Here is an 18,427-nt window from a genome sequence, read left to right on the forward strand (position 1 = left end):
ACTTTCCTTCCAAGGAGTAAGCGTCTTTTAACTTCATGGCTGCAGTCACCATCTGCAGTGATTTTGGAGTCCCCCAAAATAAAGTCTGACACTGTTTCCACTGTTTCCCCATCTATTTCCCATGAAGTGATGGGACCAGATGCCATGATCTTAGTTTTCTGAATGTTTAGCTTTAAGCCAACTTTTTCACTCTCCTCTTTCACTTTCACCAAGAGGCTTTTTAGTTCCTCTTCACTTTCTGTCATAAGGGTGGTGTCATCTGCATATCTAAGGTGATTTATTGATATTTCTCCCGGCAATCTTGATTCCAGCTTGTGCTTCTTCCAGCCCAGCATTTCTCATGATGTACTCTGCATAAAAGTTAAATAAGCAGGGTAACAATATACAGCCTTGACGAACTCCTTTTCCTATTTGGAACCAGTCTGTTGTCCATGTCCAGTTCTAACTGTTGCTTCCTGACCTGAATATAGGTTTCTCTAGAGGCAGGTCAGGTGGTCTGGTATTCCCATCTCTTGAAGAATTTTCCACAGTTTGTGGTGATCCACATAGTCAAAGGCTTTGGCATAGTCAATAAAGCAGAAATAGATGTTTTTCTGGAACTCTCCTGCTTTTTTGATGATCCAGCGGATGTTGGCAACTTAGCTATTCCAAAATTACTTTGTGTGTATTTTAGGACTAAACAACTAGGGTAATATATTGTTGGAAAAGGAGGCAAGATTTCTCACTTCTAGAAAAAGTTGTTTGTTGTTCACTGACTAAGTCATGTCCAATTCTTTGTGACCCCATGGACTGCAGCACACCAGGCTACTCTGTCCTTCACTATCTCCTGGAGTTTGTTCAAACTCATGTCTATTAAGTCGGTGATGCCATCTAACCATCTCATTTTCTGTTGCCTGCTTTCTCTGCCTGCCCTCAATCTTTGCCAGCCTAAGGGTCTTTTCCAATGAGTCGGCTCTTCACAACAGGTGGACAAAGTATTGGAGCTTCAGCTTCAGCATCAGTACTTCCAGTGAGTATTCAGGGTTGATTTCCTTTAGAATTGACTGGTTGGATCTCCTTGCTGTCCAAGGGACTCTCAAGAGCTTCTCCAGCACCACAATTCAAAGGCACCAAATCTTCAGCACTCAGCCTTGTTTATGGTCCAACTCTCACATCCATACATGACTACTGGAAAAACTACAGCTTTGACTAGACAGACCTTTGTCGGCAAAGTAATGTCTCTGCTTTTTAATATGCTATCTAGGTTTGTCATAGCTTTTCTTCCAAGGAGCAAGCATCTTTTAATTTCATGGCTGCAGTCACCATCTGCAGTGATTGTGGAGCCCAAGAAATAAAGTTTGTCACTGTTTCCATTGCTTCCCCATCAATTTGTTGTGAAGTGATGCAACCAGATGCCATGATCTTGGTTTTTTGAATATTGAGTTTTAAACCAGCTTGTTCACTCTCTTCTTTCACTTTCATCAAGAAGTTCTTTAGTTCTTCTTCATTTCTGCTATAAGGGTGGTGTCATCTGTGTATCTGAGGTTATTGATATTTCTCCTGGCAATCTTGATTCCAGCTCGTGCTTCATCCAACCTGGCATTTCGCATGATGTACTCTGCATATAAATTAAATAAGCAGGGTGACAATATACAGCCTTGACATACTCCTTTCCCAATATGGAACCAGTCCGTTCTTCCATGTCTGGGTCTAACTGTTACTTCTTGACCTGCACACAGATCTCTCAGGAGGCAGGTAAGGTGGTCTGGTATTCCCATCTTTTGAAGAATTTGCCAGTTTGCTGTGATCTACACAGTAAAGTAATGCTCAAAATTCTCCAAGCCAGGCTTCAGCAATATGTGAACTGTGAACTTCCAGATGTTCAAGCTGGTTTTAGAAAGGGAGAGGAACCAGAGATCAAATTGCCAACATCTGCTGGATCATCAAAAAAGCAAGAGAGTTCCAGAAAAACATCTATTTCTGCTTTATTGACTATGCCAAAGCCTTTGACTATGTGGATCACAATAAACTGTAGAAAATTCTTCAAGAGATGGGAATACCAGACCACCTGACCTACCTCTTGAGAAACCCGTATGCAGGTCAGGAAGCAACAGTTAGAACTGGACATGGAACAACAGACTGGTTCCAAATAGGAAAAGGAGTTCGTCAAGGCTGTATATTGTCACCCTGCTTATTTAACTTTATGCAGAGTACATCATGAGAAATGCTGGGCTGGAAGAAGCACAAGCTGGAATCAAGATTGCCGGGAGAAATATCAATAACCTTAGATATGCAGATGACACCACCCTTATGACAGAAAGTGAAGAGGAACTAAAAAGCCTCTTGGTGAAAGTGAAAGAGGAGAATGAAAAAGTTGGCTTAAAGCTAAACATTCAGAAAACTAAGATCATGGCATCTGGTCCCATCACTTCATGGGAAATAGATGGGGAAACAGTGGAAACAGTGTCAGACTTTATTTTGGGGGACTCCAAAATCACTGCAGATGGTGACTGCAGCCATGAAGTTAAAAGACGCTTACTCCTTGGAAGGAAAGTTATGACCAACCTAGATAGCATATTGAAAAGCAGAGACATTACTTTGCCAAAAAGGGGGTCTAGTCAAGGCTATGGTTTTTCTAGTGGTCATGTATAGATGTGAGAGTTGGACTATGAAGAAAGTTGAGCGCCGAAAAATTGATGGTTTTGGACTGTGGTGTTGGAGCAGACTCTTGAGATTCCGTTGGACTGCAAGGAGATCCAACCAGTCCATCCTAAAGGAGATCAGTCCTGGGTGTTCATTGGAAGGACTGACGATGAAGCTGAAACTCCAGTACTTTGGCCACCTCATGCGAAGAGCTGACTCATTGGAGAAGACCCTAATGCTGGGAGGGATGGGGGCAGGAGGAGAAGGGGATGACAGAGGATGAGATGGCTGGATGGCGTCACCAACTCGATGGGCATGAGTTTGGGTAACTTCCAGGAGTTGGTGATGGACAGGGAGGCCTAGCGTGCTGTGATTCATGGGGTCACAAAGAGTTGGACACGACTGAGAGCCTGAACTGAACTTTGAACACAGTCAAAGACTTTGGCATAATCAATGAAGCAGAAGTAGATATTTTTCTGGAATTCTCTTACTTTTTCAATGATTCAACAGATATTGGCAATTTAATCTCTGGTTCCTCTGCCTTTTCTAAAATCAGCTTGAACATCTGAAAGTTCATGGTTCATGTATTGTTGAAGCCTGGCTTGGAGAATTCTGAGCATTACTTTGCTAGCACATAAGATGAGTTCGATTGTGCGGTAGTTTGAACATTCTTTCGCATTGCCCGTCTTTGGGATTCAAATGAAAACTGACATTTTACAGTCCTGTGGCCACTGCTGAGTTTTACAAATTGGCTGACATATTAAGTGCATCACTTTCACAGCATCATCTTTTAGGATTTGAAATAGCTCAACTGGACTTTCATTACCTCCACTAGTTTTGTGCATAGTGATTCTTCCTAAGGCCCACTTGACTTCACATTCCAGGATGTCTGGCTTGAGGTGAGTGGTCACACCATCATGGTTATCCGGGTCATGAAGATCTTTTTTGTATAGTTCTTCTGTGTATTCTTGCCACCTATTCTCAATATCTTCTGCTTCTGTTAGGTCCATGCCATTTCTGTCCTTTATTGTGCCCATCTTTCCATGAAATGTTCCCTTGCTATCTCTAATTTTCTATAAGAGATCTCTAATCTTTCCCATTCTATTGTTTTCCTCTATTTCTTCGCATGGATCACTGAGGAAGGCTTTCTTATTACTCCTTGCTATTCTTTGAAACTCTACATTCAAGTGGGTATATCTTTCCTTTTCTCCTTTGCCTTTTAACAAGAACTCTCCAAATATCTTTATAAGAAACTAATTACTCCTGGCCCTTTGTGACTTCTGGGAATTCCTTAGCTTACAGTTCTAGTAACTTCTTTTTCAAGAAGTTTTCTTTCCCAAGATCATGGATGGACTGGTATTTAGACAAAGAATCAAGGCAACCCCAATGCTAATTCCCAAAGAAAGGCAATCCCAAAGAATGCTCAAATTGCACATGCTAGTAAAGTAATGCTCAAAATTCTTCAAACCAGGCTTCAACAATACATGAACCGTGAACTTCTAGATGTTCAAGTTGGTTTTAGAAAAGGCAGAGGAACCAGAGATCAAATTGCCAACACCCATTGGATTATCAAAAAAACAAGAGAGTTCCAGAAAAACATCTATTTCTGCTTTATTGACTTTGCCAAACCTTTGACCGTGTGAATCACCACAAACTGTGGAAAATTCTGAAAGAGACAGATGAGCATACCAGATCACCTGACCTGCCTCTTGAGAAATCTATACAGGTCAGGAAGCAACAGTTAGAACTGGACATGGAACAACAGATTGGTTCCAGATAGGGAATGGAGTACACCAAGGCTGTATATTGTTACCTTGCTTATTTAACTTATATGCAGAGTACATCATGAGAAATGCTGGGCTGGATGAAGCACAACCTGGTATCAAGATTGCCAGGAGAAATATCAATAACCTCAGATATGCAAATGACACCACCCTTATGGCTGAAAGTGGATGTGAGGGTTGGACTATAAAGAAAGCTGAGTGCTGAAGAATTGATGCTTTTGAACTGTGGTGTTGGAGAAGACTCTTGAGAGTCCCTTGGACTGCAAGGAGATCCAAACAGTCCATCCTAAAAGAGATCAATCCTGAATGCTCATTGGAAGGACTGATGTTGAAGCTGAAACTCCAATACTTAGGCCACCTAATGTGAAGAACTGACTCACTTGAGAAGACTCTGATGCTGGGAAAGATTGAAGGTAGGAGGAGAAGGGGACAACAGAGGATGAGATGGTTGAATGGCATAACCGACTCAATGGACATGAGTTTGAGTAAACTCTGGGAGCTGGTAATGAATAGGGAGGCCTGGCGTGCTGCAGTCCATAGCATTGCAAAGAGTCAGACTTGACTGAGTGACTGAACTGAACTGAACTGAATGCTAATTCTTCTGTACCTCTCTGCTTTGAGTATTCTGCTCCATTAATCAAGCCCCATTTTACTCTGAACTCTTCTCTCTTGTCTCCTCAGTTCAGCAATATTGTAGGTTTCTGTTTGAGTTCTCCCACCTTGTACCATGTCCTGGAAGTTGCCTCCAGCCCAGAAAACATGAATAATATAGAACTTGCTTTGTTTCCTTCTCTCAGGAATCACTGTTCTGTTTTGACTTTGTCCAGTATCTGAAAATAGATGTTTCTTCTTTTATCAGGTTTTCTAATTATTTATAATGGAGGAGTAATTCCAGAATATATTATTCCCTCATGGCCAGAAGCCACTTTTGTTGACCTTTTTGTATTAACTTCTGAAAATTGTATTTACATAGTTCAAAACTTGGTTTTCTTTAAAAGCAGTAGTGAAACTGGGTAATTACTTGTTGGAAATTTGTGATTAAGGAAATCTATGTTTTAAATGGGAGTTATTGATTTGGTTTAGTATATATAATACATATACCACATTTATGTAATTGAACATTGCTCAGCCATTAAAAGGAATGAAATTGAGTCATTTGTAATGATTTCGATGAAGCTAGAGTCTGTCATACAGGGTGAAGTATGTCAAAGACAGAAAAATAAATATTGTATATTAATGCATATATATGGAATCTAGAAAAATGGTACTGATGAACATACATAGGGCAGGAATAGAGACAGATGTAGAAAATGGACTTGTCGACACAGGAGGGGAAGGAGGGGGTAGGATGAATTGAGAGAGCGGCACTGACATAAATGCACTATCGTGTAAAAGAGATAGCTAGGGTGAAGCTGCTATATGGCAGGGAGCTCAGCTCGGTGCTCTGTTATGACCTAAAGGGGTGCGATGGGGAGGTGGGAGGAAGGCTTAAGAGGGAGGAGATATATTTATAATTTGAGTTTATTCACATTGCTGTACAACAGAAACTAACATTGTAAAGTAGTTATACTCCAATTAAAACATAAATTCAAAAGTAAATGAGAGGTATTGCAGCATATGTATTGGCTGAGAGGAAAACTTGATGATGCAGGAACGAGAGGAAATAATTGCAAGAACAAATTCCTTGAGTGACAACAGGGGATGGGACTCAAAACACAGAAGAAAGGGTTCATTTTATATTGGAACACATTAGCAGTTAAAGATGACTAGGAAAACTGCACAGGCACAGACATCAGCAGGCTGTTAGATTTTGGTGAGAAAAGCAAAAATGTGACCTTGAACTCGCACCCCCACTCCTGTTTTCCCAGTGAAAACCAGAAGCAAGATCATCAGTGAGTTTCTCAGGCTCTCTCTAAGGGAAGCCAGCTGCCATAGTGTGATGCGCTCTAGGAGAATCCATGAGACAAAGAACTGAGGGAGGCCTCCTGTCGAAGCCAGGGAGAGACAAAGGCTTGCTGACCAGTGGTCCATGAGGAACTTGGAAGCCGAGGGAGTGAGCTTGCAAACAGATCCTCCTAAAATTGAACCTTAAAATAACTGCAGTCCTAGCTGACATCTGCATGGCAGTCTGTGAAAGACATTGAGGCAGATGTCTCCAGATGTTACAGCTTGGTTCCAGACCCATAGAAGCTATGAAATGATGAATGATTTTTGTTTTAGGCCACTAAATTTGGGGTAATTTATTATATGGTATAGATAGCCAAGAAAGATACCAGTACCTGGAAGTGGGGTGCTTCTATAATACCTAAAAATGTGGGTGTGGCTTTCGAACTAGGTGATGGACAGAGGCTGGAAGTATTTGGAGAAGCATGTGGAGAAAGCCTGAAATACCTTGAACAGACTATTGGCAGAAATCTACATTTTAAGGACACTGCCAGTGGTCATGAAAGGAAGTGGGGAATATGTGACTGGAGACTGGAGGAAATGGGATCTTCCTTATGTTGTGGCCGAAAGCTACGTAACACATCTGCAGTTCTGTGGACAGAATAGAGGGTGTCCACTGAACTGGTGATCTCTCTCCAGGCATTTCCAAACAAGTGTTGAAATTGCCTCTTGTTCCTTCTTGCTGCAAGAGGAGAGATAATCCTTGAGAAAGGGCTGTTAGACAAAAGAACTATTAATAGTACTTGAGAGTTGTGAAATTCTCAGCCTCTCCAGTTGGCAAACAATGTTAAAACTAAGAAATGGCTTCTGAGTAAAAATCAACGGGAAGGCAGGGAAGAGCTTAATTCTAAGGGATCTATGGGCTTTTATCTAACGGAGTAAACCCTAGTAAGATTCCCCAAGTGTGATCTTATGAGAGAATTATAGCAGAAACACTTTGGCTTAGACTGAAGGAGGTTGAGGTAATAAAGGGAGTAGGCCTAATATGAGGGATTGGGGGGAAATGGTCAGAGTAGGATCCTTGAAACTGAAATTATAAAAAAGATTCAGCTTATCATCAGTGGCAAGATCCATGAGAAGGGGTGAACTAGATGTGGTGAAAACAAGAAGAGTCAAAATAAAGCTTTCAAGAAACTGAAGACCATCCAGGTGGGTGCTGAAATCACCAAGAATGCTGACAAGAGTGATTCTGAAGAGACAAGGTAAACTAGGTGTTAGCAGTTACAAAAGCCCAAACTCCCTCATGACCCTTGCTTACTTATCCACCTTGATTTCTCATCATTCCCCAGCTTCCCAGCCACACATTTGGGAATTTCAAGTTCTCACATATCTTTATTTGACTGTGTTTTTTTGCAAATGCTCTTCATTCTCTCTGGTTTATTCTTCTCTCCCTCCTTTATAATCTAAACAGATACACCTAGCATATGTTTCTGCAAGTCCCCATATGTATTACATCACAGCATTTTCAAACTTTATGTTCTTTATCTTTACTGTTAGGTCCAAGAGGGCAAGGGTTGAGTCTGAATTGCTTAACGCTGTTCCCTATACTCAGTTTAGTGTCTGATGTACTCATAGGCACTTCACAAAGGAAGAAGATGATTTCCTTTCTAGGTTTAAGAGAAAATTTCAAAATAGCAAATATCTGTTGTAGCTCTCCTTTGGATTCTCTGACAAACATTAATATCTGAGTTCAAACAATGCTTTTCCTTAAGGGACATATTTATAAGGCTTTAAATTCCTTTTAAACAATAGATTTTAGTTCCCTTTAAAAATATATTTACACATGGAAGCATTTGAAAGAGTTCTCTTGTGAATTCTCTAGTGCCTTGGGGAGGTGATTTGGATGAAAAAATTTTCCATAGTAATCATCATTATAGATTTCCTATTCCATAGAGGTTTCATCTGTTATATTGGCCAGTTCTTCCTCCTGAGCTGAAGAGTCTTATTTAAATTATTTGGAGATGTATTGCCCAAAGATGTACACAAAAATAGCATTCAAGCCAGAAACAGCATATGAGAGTTGGTAAAATGGACATACTAACCAAATTATACAGTAAAGAGTACAAATAAAGTGGCAAATGGGAATTCCCTGGCAGTCCAGTGGTTAAGACTCCACACATCCACTGCAGGGGACCAGGGTTCAATCCTCGGCTGGTGAATAAAGATCCCACACACCACGTGGTATGGCCAAAAATAATAAAAATTATTTCTTTTAATAAGTGGAAAGAAAAAAAAACCAAGACATTTCTCAAATGGTATGCAATTAGGACAGGTTTTCCTATATTGATATTTTTAAAAACCTGAGTTCAAAATAAAAGAAAGTTGAAAGAATCTACTAAATTCATCATATGAGCAAGTTGAAAAATCTATTTAATATTATAATTTTCTCATTTTTCTGGGTCCATTTAGATGAACAGACCAAAGATCACTTAACTGACTAAAGTTCAAAATCTCAGCTATCGCTAATTTACTATGCAATTTTGAAATGCTCTTATATATTCATATATAATATCTTTCTCATAAAGTACAGACCTCCAGACATAACTGTGACCTACACATTATAAAATATAAATCCTTACACATGGTCATAGAGCTATCAAACTGGGCACATTACCCTACCTCACTGATAATATTTGAAATTCTCTCGAATGGCACCTAGTGAGATTTTGATCACCACCAAAGTATTCAGACCATCACAAAAATGTACTTCATTGTAATTAGTTTCTCTGAGCTAAAATGTGTTTTGGTTAAATAAAGCAGGAAACTTTATGCCCCAGAGGTCAAATATATCCTCATCAACCACAGTGCTTCCTTTCTTCGCTCAAGACCCAGAAGTTGCAGTGAGTCTCCTTTGCTTTAAGACCAACCCTTCATCTGTGCTCTTTTTCTGGAACTTGCTTATTCAACTATTCACTCTCTGTCACAATATTCAATGTGTCACCTTCTACCATATCTTCAATATTTCTCTCTCTGCTGGGTCATTTTCTATAAACTAAAAGCAAGCTCATTCTTTCCCATTCTTTAGATGTTCTTTGGCTGTGCATTGCCCATTACTCCTCCACCTTCCCCATTTCACTACTCAGCTAGGCTTCTTGGGCCTCTCGAGATTTGCAGTCCAGTCATTTCTGTTGTGGACATTTACCTACTAGCTGCCCCCAGCATCTGCCTGGAAAAGCTCCTCTTCTGTTAGGCTGAAACACTGGCAGATAGATATAGCACATTCTCACCAATCAGATACTCCCATTCAAGACACTGGCCCCAATGAGAACCGCACTCATTAAAGCAGCCGGGGTTTGCAGGGCCTTCTAGACTTATCTAGTGACCAGCATCAAAGGTGAAAATTATCACGCTCAATGTCCAGATGAGACAGCAGGGGGACTCTTATCTGTTCTCCTCCTGCTGCTGCTGCTGCTGCGTCGCTTCAGCCGTGTCCGACTCTGTGCGACCCCCTAGATGGCAGCCCACCAGGCTCCCCCGTCCCTGGGATTCTCCAGGCAAGAACACTGGAGTGGGCTGCCATTTCCTTCTCCGATGAGTAAAAGTGAAAAGTGAAAGTGAAGTGGCTCAGTCCTGTCTGACTCTTCGCGACCCCTAGAGTGACTTTAAAAATTAGTTCGGGGAATCCCCTGGCGGCCCAGTGGTTAGAGACCAGCACTTCCACTGCAGAGGGCGCTGGTCTGCTCCCTGGGCAGGGAACTAAGATCCTGCAAGCCACGTGGCAGGGCCAAAAGAAAAAATCAGTCCAGCAGTTTAACGTAAGTTGTAAGTATTAACTACAGTCTGATAATCAGTAGAAAAATAAGGATGATAGTAGCTTTGGTTCTTCTAAAATTTGTCTTATTTACCTTTACACCAGAAATTTTTCATATTTGGTTATCAGCTCACTCATCCTTGAAATCTCAACGCAGCTGTCTCCTTCCCAGGGAAACCTTCACCCCTCTCTTTTCCCACCAGTACAGTAGACTTCCCCACCTGAGGCTCTCACATCAGTCCTGTGCTCCCACATCAGTAATCACTAAAATTCAAACCCTATTTTGAGACATATTTGTGCATACCTGTCCAAATCACTAACCTATGAATGGCTCAAGAGCAGAGACTATAACTATTCTTTTTTTAAATATAAGACAAATACAATTTCAAAATTAAAAGCATGAGGCGAAACAAAGAATAGTGTTGTGTAAGGTTAATGGGAAAGTATATCAAGAAGATGTAACAGTTATGAACACAGATCTATCCAACTATGGCGTCTATAAATACATAGGACAACATATGGCAAAATAGTGAGAAGAAATATATAAATCCACTATCCCAGTTATTTTAAAAAGTTGAAGTAAAACACACATTTAGTAAAGTGTCTGAATACATCCTTTTTTTGACATCTGTGTTCTTTAAATTTTTTTACTGTGGTAAAATGTACACAACATTTTAAGTGTACACATTTTAAGTGTACAAAATTCAGTGACACTAAGAACATTCACACTGTTGAGTAACCATCTTTTACCATTCAACTTCAGAACATTTGTCATCTTCCCAAACTGAAACTCTATACCCATTTAAACAAGAATGCTTCATTACCCCTCCTCTAGTCCCCAGCAGCCATCATTCTGCTTTCTGTCTCTATTCATCTTTATATGGACAGTTTCTAGCACATTGCCCCTTAATTTTTTTTTTTTCTAGGATGCACCATTCTGTTCTCTGATCAGGGCTCGAACCCATGCCACTTGCACTGGAGCACAGAGTCTTAACTACTGGACCACCAAGGAGGTCCCAATTTACCCCTTATTTATAGCACCTCAATAACAGCAGAACTGAGGGAGGTGAGTAACAACAAATGAGAAAGAATTTTAAAGATTTAAAATTCAAGGACTTCCCTGGATGTCCAGTGGTTAAGACTCCATGTTTCCACTGCATGGGCTGAAGGTTCAGTCCCTGGTTGCAGAACTAACATCCCACATGCCATGCAGCACAGCCAAATAATTTTATTTTAATTCAAATAGGAGTGGTAGGTATTATCACTGGAATTATTAGAAAAAATTGAATGGCCTATTTACTGTAAGAATTGTAAGTATGGCTGTTCAAAACCACTGTTGTGGCTCTCTACCTAGCACAAACATATATTAAGCACATACATTTTCAAGGCAATAAAAAGATCAAATATGAAGGAAAATCTACCAGAAAAATAAATATAAACTTTCCCCCTTTCTTCAGTCAAATACCTAAGACTCCTGAATTGAGTTTACACTTCTTTGCAAATATATGCCCATCCACATCTACAATGTCTTGCTACCTGAACCAATATGAGGAGAAAAGAGAAAACCTGATGGAGCAGAAAGTTGTGCAAAAAACATAGAAATGTACACTGATATAAAAGCAAATATAGGGATAGGAGACCTTTTGTAATCTACTTCTGTATATGGAAGCTCTTGTATTTCAGAAAAAAATTGTGTCATGGGAATGTCCAAATTTATTTATTTGGTACTTACAGAACATATAAAAGATGGACCTTAAGGTCATAATTCTTGAAAGGATTCTTAAACAATGACTCAATATAACAGATGAATAATTTCAAGTCCTCTTTCATCCAGCACTGTATGTTCCAGTTTGCACCTGAATTAAAAATAAACTAAATTAAATCTGAAAAAAAACATTCTGAACAGCCCAATGAAAGGGAAGGGCTAAATTAAATTTACCAGTGTTCTGATACAACTACCACTGTCCATTCTGAGAGAAAAAGAACAAGCTCTAATTGGTCATATGTCTGTGCCCATTTAGTCCCTTTGGCCTTCAGTTTCCTTCTTCATAAAGTAAGAGAATTAAATTCAATTATTGCTTCTCAAATTTTTTTAAATCTTGAACCACTTATGTAGGACAGAAGACCCCAAAACTCACCTCGCTCAGTTCATCCCCACTTTCCAAGAGACAAGAGAACATGAACTATCAAAGTACAGCAAATTGAGTGTAGCATTTCTGTGTCTGCATTAGCAGGAAAGCATGGTGATTCACACTGGAATCACCAATATGATGCACATCTTAAATTTTTGTTATTGTAATATTATAGGCCCCACATACAAATAATGAGAGTATATTTCACTGTATACTGAAAAATTCACCTGACAATGATAAACTATTGGTGATTTGTAATTTAGAAAGCATGCACAGCAACAGCTAAAAATTATGACTAATTTAATACAACACCAAAAGTATCTTAAGCAATACTAACATATTTCCCCATTTGGAGAATTTCTAGCTAGTAGTGACTCTGCATAAGTTGAGCCTTATGAAGTAAATAGCCCATGTGGCAGAAAATTACATGGAAATCCTCAGTAACCACCACTTAACCTAGTAACTTTAGTTACACAAAGTTAAACTCACTAAACTAACTAGTTAATAGCCCTTGCTGCTGCTGCTGCTGCTGCTAAGTCGCTTCAGTTGTGTCCAACTCTGTGATCTACACATAAATTAAAATCTGCAGCATCATAATCATTTCACTTGATAACTGAGAAAAGTACTAACATTTCTGGATCATTTCAAGGCTAGTCACAAGGACCTTCACATTTTAAGTCCATTCTTAATATCTCCAACAATCATTGGAATGGTGAAGTTAAGCTCCCTTACAAATTAAAAAAGTGCTTCATTTAAAATTGAATGCCTAAAGACAGAGACACTAGGAAGTATTACTTCTGACTTGTTTTAAAACTCTGATTTTATTGCCCAGTTATGCTTTATCCTTACTCCTAACCTGATCTCAACAAACTAAGTATTTCTTCCATCTAACCAGTGGTGCTTTGGCACTCCAAGGGACATGCAGCAAAGTTTGGAGATCCGTTTTGATTGTCACCACTGCAGAGTGAGTGTTACAGGCATCAACTGGGTAGAGGCCAGGGATGCTTCTAAACATCCTGGGCTTGAGCTCAGCAGCTCAGTCATGTCCGACTGTTTGCAACCCTATGGACTGTAGCCCGCCAGGCTCCTCTGTCCGTAGGATTCTCCAGGCAAGAATACTGGAGTTGGTTGTCATTTCCTTCTCCAGGGAATCTTCCCAACCCAGGGATCAAATCCATGGCTCCTGTGTCCCCTGCATTGCAGGGGGATTCTTTACCACTGAGCCATTGGCATAACACACAAAACAGTCCCCCATAACCAAGAATTACCTGGCCCACGATGTCAAAAATTTTGAGGTTGAGAAATTCTGATGAACCCTACATAGAAGTACTATATTGATGTATGCCTTTATTTTCATATTATAGATGTTTATGGTGCGCAGTCAATTGTCTCTGTTCTATTTAGCTCTTCCAGAAGGCTTGGGAGATAATTTTGTTGTTTATATTTCCAGATGCAAAATTATTAATTACATTAGCTACATTCAGTATGCATTACACTTAAACAACAAAAAAAAGTGATTTAAAATATATGCATTGGCTACTGAGATTCCTTACTTGCTTTAGAATTTAATTAATTCAACAGGATTGTCTGCCATTTGATATTTTATCTATTTAAGAAGAATAAGATATACTTTTTTATTTTAAAGCAAATTTAGAAGACTATAAAAATATATCTTAATGTTAAAAAATTCCCTCATTTACATTTTTATTTTCACGGGACATAAAACTGGGGACTTATTAGTTGGGTCACATGATAATTCTCATTTTATTACTAATATAAAATGGTAATATTTGCTCAGAATCACATCCAGAGACATCTATTTCACACAAGTTTCAAAGAATGAAAATATTTTATCCAATATAGTTAAGTAACAACTAATGCTTGGAACATTAAAATACTTACCTGTTTGTTGAAAAACTAAAGAATTTACTGTTGTAACAAATGCCTTCCCTTCAATGTCGTCTGCATATACAGAGCAGTTTTTATCTTCCTCACTCCAAAAGCAACAGTGGAAAGTTGTTCTGGATGATAAGTTAGATAAGTAGGTACCACTTGAATTAAGCTTAGTTTCAACAACTGCCTCATAACGTCCATTCAAATTTGAAGTGTTCTTTGAGATTCCAGGAGGAAAGAGGAAGTCATATGTTGTATTTGATGGCATGCAAGACAACTTAAATTTCCAGGGAGTAATTGGATATGCCAAGTTAAATGCAGTTATTACATAAATAAATTCTGTTAGGACATTTAAAAGACACAGAAAAAAGCAATTAATCATTTTGATTAAGATATCAATAGGAAGTATCTAAGATTAAATGATGTAGTACTCAGTAGTTATTATTAAACTTTCTAAGTGCTCAATCAGTGCCTAATGCATAACTCTGTGCTTCCACTGAACAATGAGCTATATTTAAGAGGGTACATTTATTTATAGAGATAACTTGACTCTTTAGCAACCCTTTATGGAAATTCACACTTCACTTTCCCCATTAATCTAACAACTCATATTTATATTTTACCAAAGGTAAATTACAGCTAAATATTTCAATTTCCTTTTCAAAAAAAAAATAAACTACTCTAACGGACTTCCAGCATAATGGCATCTGGATGTGCAATTATATAAGCAAATATTAAGGTGATGTTTTAAAATTTCTTAAGGAGAATAATGCCAAAATGTTAACACTACTTTCAATGAGTGATTTTAGAAAGGGTTTGTCTTCAACATCAGAACAGCTGGATGATTTCCTGAATATGCCCATGATTCTCCAGATATATGGTATCACGTAAGATATGTCCTTAGTATCCTCCAATAATTGATGAACAATGACAGACTTCTTACAGGAAACATTCACTGCTGATTAAAGATAATGTAACACTCACTCATAAAATTAAGAACAATTTTATAAACCTGCACCCTTACAGAAAACCTTAAAAGTGATACTTGTTTTTTTAAATAATTGTTTGAAAATAAAATAATTAATTCTACATAATTCTTTCTTTTACAAGTTATTCTAATCATCCAACAATTGTATTGCCTCATATACAAAGCAATGCAGAATGAGAATTCTAAGAATTTTGCATGGAGTCTATAGAGTGAGACCTTTGAATGACTATGGTAAATGTTAAAATGTAAGAAAACAGAAATTTTTAAAATCAAGTCACAAAAGTGCTATTCTAAATTACAAAAGTAAAACATGTAAAAATATTCAAATACACAAGTAATGATTCTTTGGTTTCTAGAGCTTTCTATAAATATTAATAGAAATATGTATCAGATATAAAAATTAAGGCAAAAATGACTAACAGGAACTAATATTATTTTTCCCACACTGAACAATTAGATATCATAACATCATCAAAAGTGAATTGTCACTGCAATTGTGATCCTTTGGACTAAATCCTTCCAACATGTGTTTTTGAAATTAGAACTTCTCACTAAAAAGAAATTAGGGTATTTCTTTCATTTTACAAAACAATAAATACTAATTAAAAACATTATATTCTCTAGCTGCACATGGAAGATTCAGTTTACTAAACTGAAATTAGACTAAAATCCTCAAAGTATTTGAAAATTAAAATGTAATAATGAATGTCACATGGTAACTACTGAATCAGCTTAATTAAAAGATGATTCTATTTTGTTTATGTGCTTCCTTTGCAAATGATATTTCTTTCCCAAAAAATGAACCCTAAATGGTAAGGAGTCCAGAATATTCATCTGAAGGCATAAGTTTATGTTATCATATGATATGTATTGTCATATGTTATACAATGAGGTCCCAGACATCTTCTGATTCACAAAACTTGACCAACCACAAACCTTTTGAAAAACCAACGTAAAACATTACCATGGAACCTAATAAAAATTAGAGAATATAGAGAGAATGTTATCTTTCTTTGATAGTCCCTTGTGGTCCAGTTTTTCTGAATTTTGTAACAGTGGGATTATCCTGGATATTTTCTGTAGCTATACAGATGGCTACAATAACAAACAATAGCATGTGTAAGATAGAAGAGTCATAGGAAAGCTTCTCAGGGCATCTTTAAAGACTAGAGTAACCAAAGAGATGCTCAGAACCAGTTGATACAAAGGTAATGGTTGCTGGGGTGGGGGGGAAAGAAGTTTTGTTAAAGACAGCCTGACTTTAATTTCAAAGACTTGGAACACAATCTAAATTAGATGACTTGAGTTTAAAAAATCAAAATATTTCTAGAATGCTGTAAGAAACCATTGAGAATAGTACAATGGGCAGGTTCAGGGCACTGACCCTCTAAGCAGTGGAAAATCTGCATATAACTTGTAGTTGGCCCTCCCTATACACAGTTCCTCTGTATACACAACTCCTCTGCATCTGCAGATTCAACTAACCTTGGATCATGCAGTACCATGGTATTCACTATTTTAAAAAATCCAAGTGTAAGTGGACCTGAGAAAACCATATCTATATACTCAAAAGTTACTGGCATTGTGTGACTACTTTCAAACAGAAGCCTGCTATGCTTCACAAAAAGTTAAAACACAAGATTTTAAAAGAATGCTTTCTCTGCAGGATATTCCCGCAATAAGTAGGAGGAAGACCAGTATACATTTAATTTTTGAACATAATCTTCTGGTGGTAGTCAAGGCGGGAATTCCCAAGGCATACACAATCCCTTGATAATATCCCCTTATAACATTTTCTTGTCATTGTTTACCAGAATCATAATGGGGAATGCCATTTAAATGAAATTTCTTTTCCATTTTAGAATAAATCTGTTATTCTATATGATAGCCATTCATTTTAAATATTATCACCAAGTAAACCAGTCCTAGATACAGAGAATTAAAGTTTTGATGATCATCTGATATATATATATATATTTGTAATTTAATAATGCTACATTTGTTAAATAAAATCAAAATATTTAAATGTCATTATACGTTATTTCCAAGTAAAGGAATGGTAACACGTATCTTTGGCAGGAATGCAATCAAATGTGTGTTAATCAGTTGTGTCCGACACTTTGTGACCTCATGGACTGTAGCCCACCAGGTTCCTCTGTCCATGGAATTCTCCAGGCAAGAACATTGGAGTGGGTAGCCATTCCCTTCTCCAGGGATCTTCACAACCCAGGGATCGAACCTGGGTCTTCAGCATGGCAGGCAGATTCTTTACCGTCTGAGCCACCACTTACATATATACTCATGTTAGACTGCAAAAGGCAAAGAGCTTGGAGGAGATTTCACAGTACCTATCAAATTCAAACTTGTGTTTACTACTCAACATACAAATTCCTCTTCAAAAATTAATCTATAGAAATACTCTCCCAAATACACAAAGATGTATGTACATGAATTTCAATGTAGCATTATTTATTACAGAAAAAGAAACGTCTAACAATGGGAATTGTTCAAATAAGCTTATAATATAAGGTACATTCATACAGTTCATTGTTATGCAATCATCAAACAAATAAGTATATTAATTAACACTAACAAGAAAAGCTATGAGAATAAATTGAAAAACTGTTAAGCAGGAAAAAAACAGAATAGACAGACCAATTCTATTTTTGTGACTGGAGATATGAGTGTGTGTGGAGGAGGGAGGGCGGGTATGTTTCTGGAAGGATACCCATCACATTGTTTACAGGAGGTTGGGAAGAGTTTTCACTTTCACACTTCCATTTTTGTTTGGTTTGCATTTTTAGTCAAGGGCAAGAGAATTCCTAACTGGAAATGGGAAATTTAGTCAGCCATTAAACGAAACAACATCTTTAAGGGTGAAATCTCTACCTCACATATGGACATTTTACAAGCAAATAACTTACCCCAATGTAACAAAGCCACACAGAACTTTTGACAAATCATCTTCAGAGAAGTACACCTAAAAAACAGTAAATCTAAAACCAGTACACACACATTAAAAAAAAATGACATATACACAAGCCATCTATGGGAAAATATAAAAGGAAAAGGATTAAAATTAAGAATTCTTTAAATTGTAATCCAATAATAATACTCTGGATCAGTATCAGCATTTAACATGAATGTAAAACTGTAAGTTATAGGTTCATTCCTATGCACGTGCTATTTTATAGAGTTAAAACATAAGCAATACATTCATATATGGCTTAATCAAAAAAATGGCAATGTTCCTTCATGACATGACAAACCAGGACAGGTATCATAGATGAGACTGAATTTTTAGCTAAACAAA

At 37.8% G+C, this 18,427-nt stretch overlaps 1 protein-coding gene across 5 annotated transcripts in view; it reads right to left on the reverse strand.

The window, feature by feature from the left end:
* Nucleotides 1-18,427, reverse strand: part of LEPR (leptin receptor) — a 90,188-nt gene that overhangs the window by 51,665 nt on the left and 20,096 nt on the right. For 4 of the 5 annotated variants that reach the window (XM_043461056.1, XM_043461059.1, XM_043461057.1 and 1 more), the window contains 3 exons: nt 18,039-18,094; nt 14,136-14,465; nt 11,834-11,957 (listed from right to left, as the gene is read on the reverse strand). In XM_043461056.1, the coding sequence (XP_043316991.1) occupies nt 11,834-11,957; nt 14,136-14,465; nt 18,039-18,078 (494 nt within the window). In that variant the 5' untranslated portion in view covers nt 18,079-18,094. Of the gene's footprint in view, nt 1-11,833; nt 11,958-14,135; nt 14,466-18,038; nt 18,111-18,427 lie in introns of all 5 variants that reach the window. The other variant, XM_043461058.1, reaches the window with a different exon arrangement.

The sequence above is a fragment of the Cervus canadensis genome, chromosome 2, assembly GCF_019320065.1.
Source record: "Cervus canadensis isolate Bull #8, Minnesota chromosome 2, ASM1932006v1, whole genome shotgun sequence".
NCBI lineage: Eukaryota > Metazoa > Chordata > Mammalia > Artiodactyla > Cervidae > Cervus > Cervus canadensis.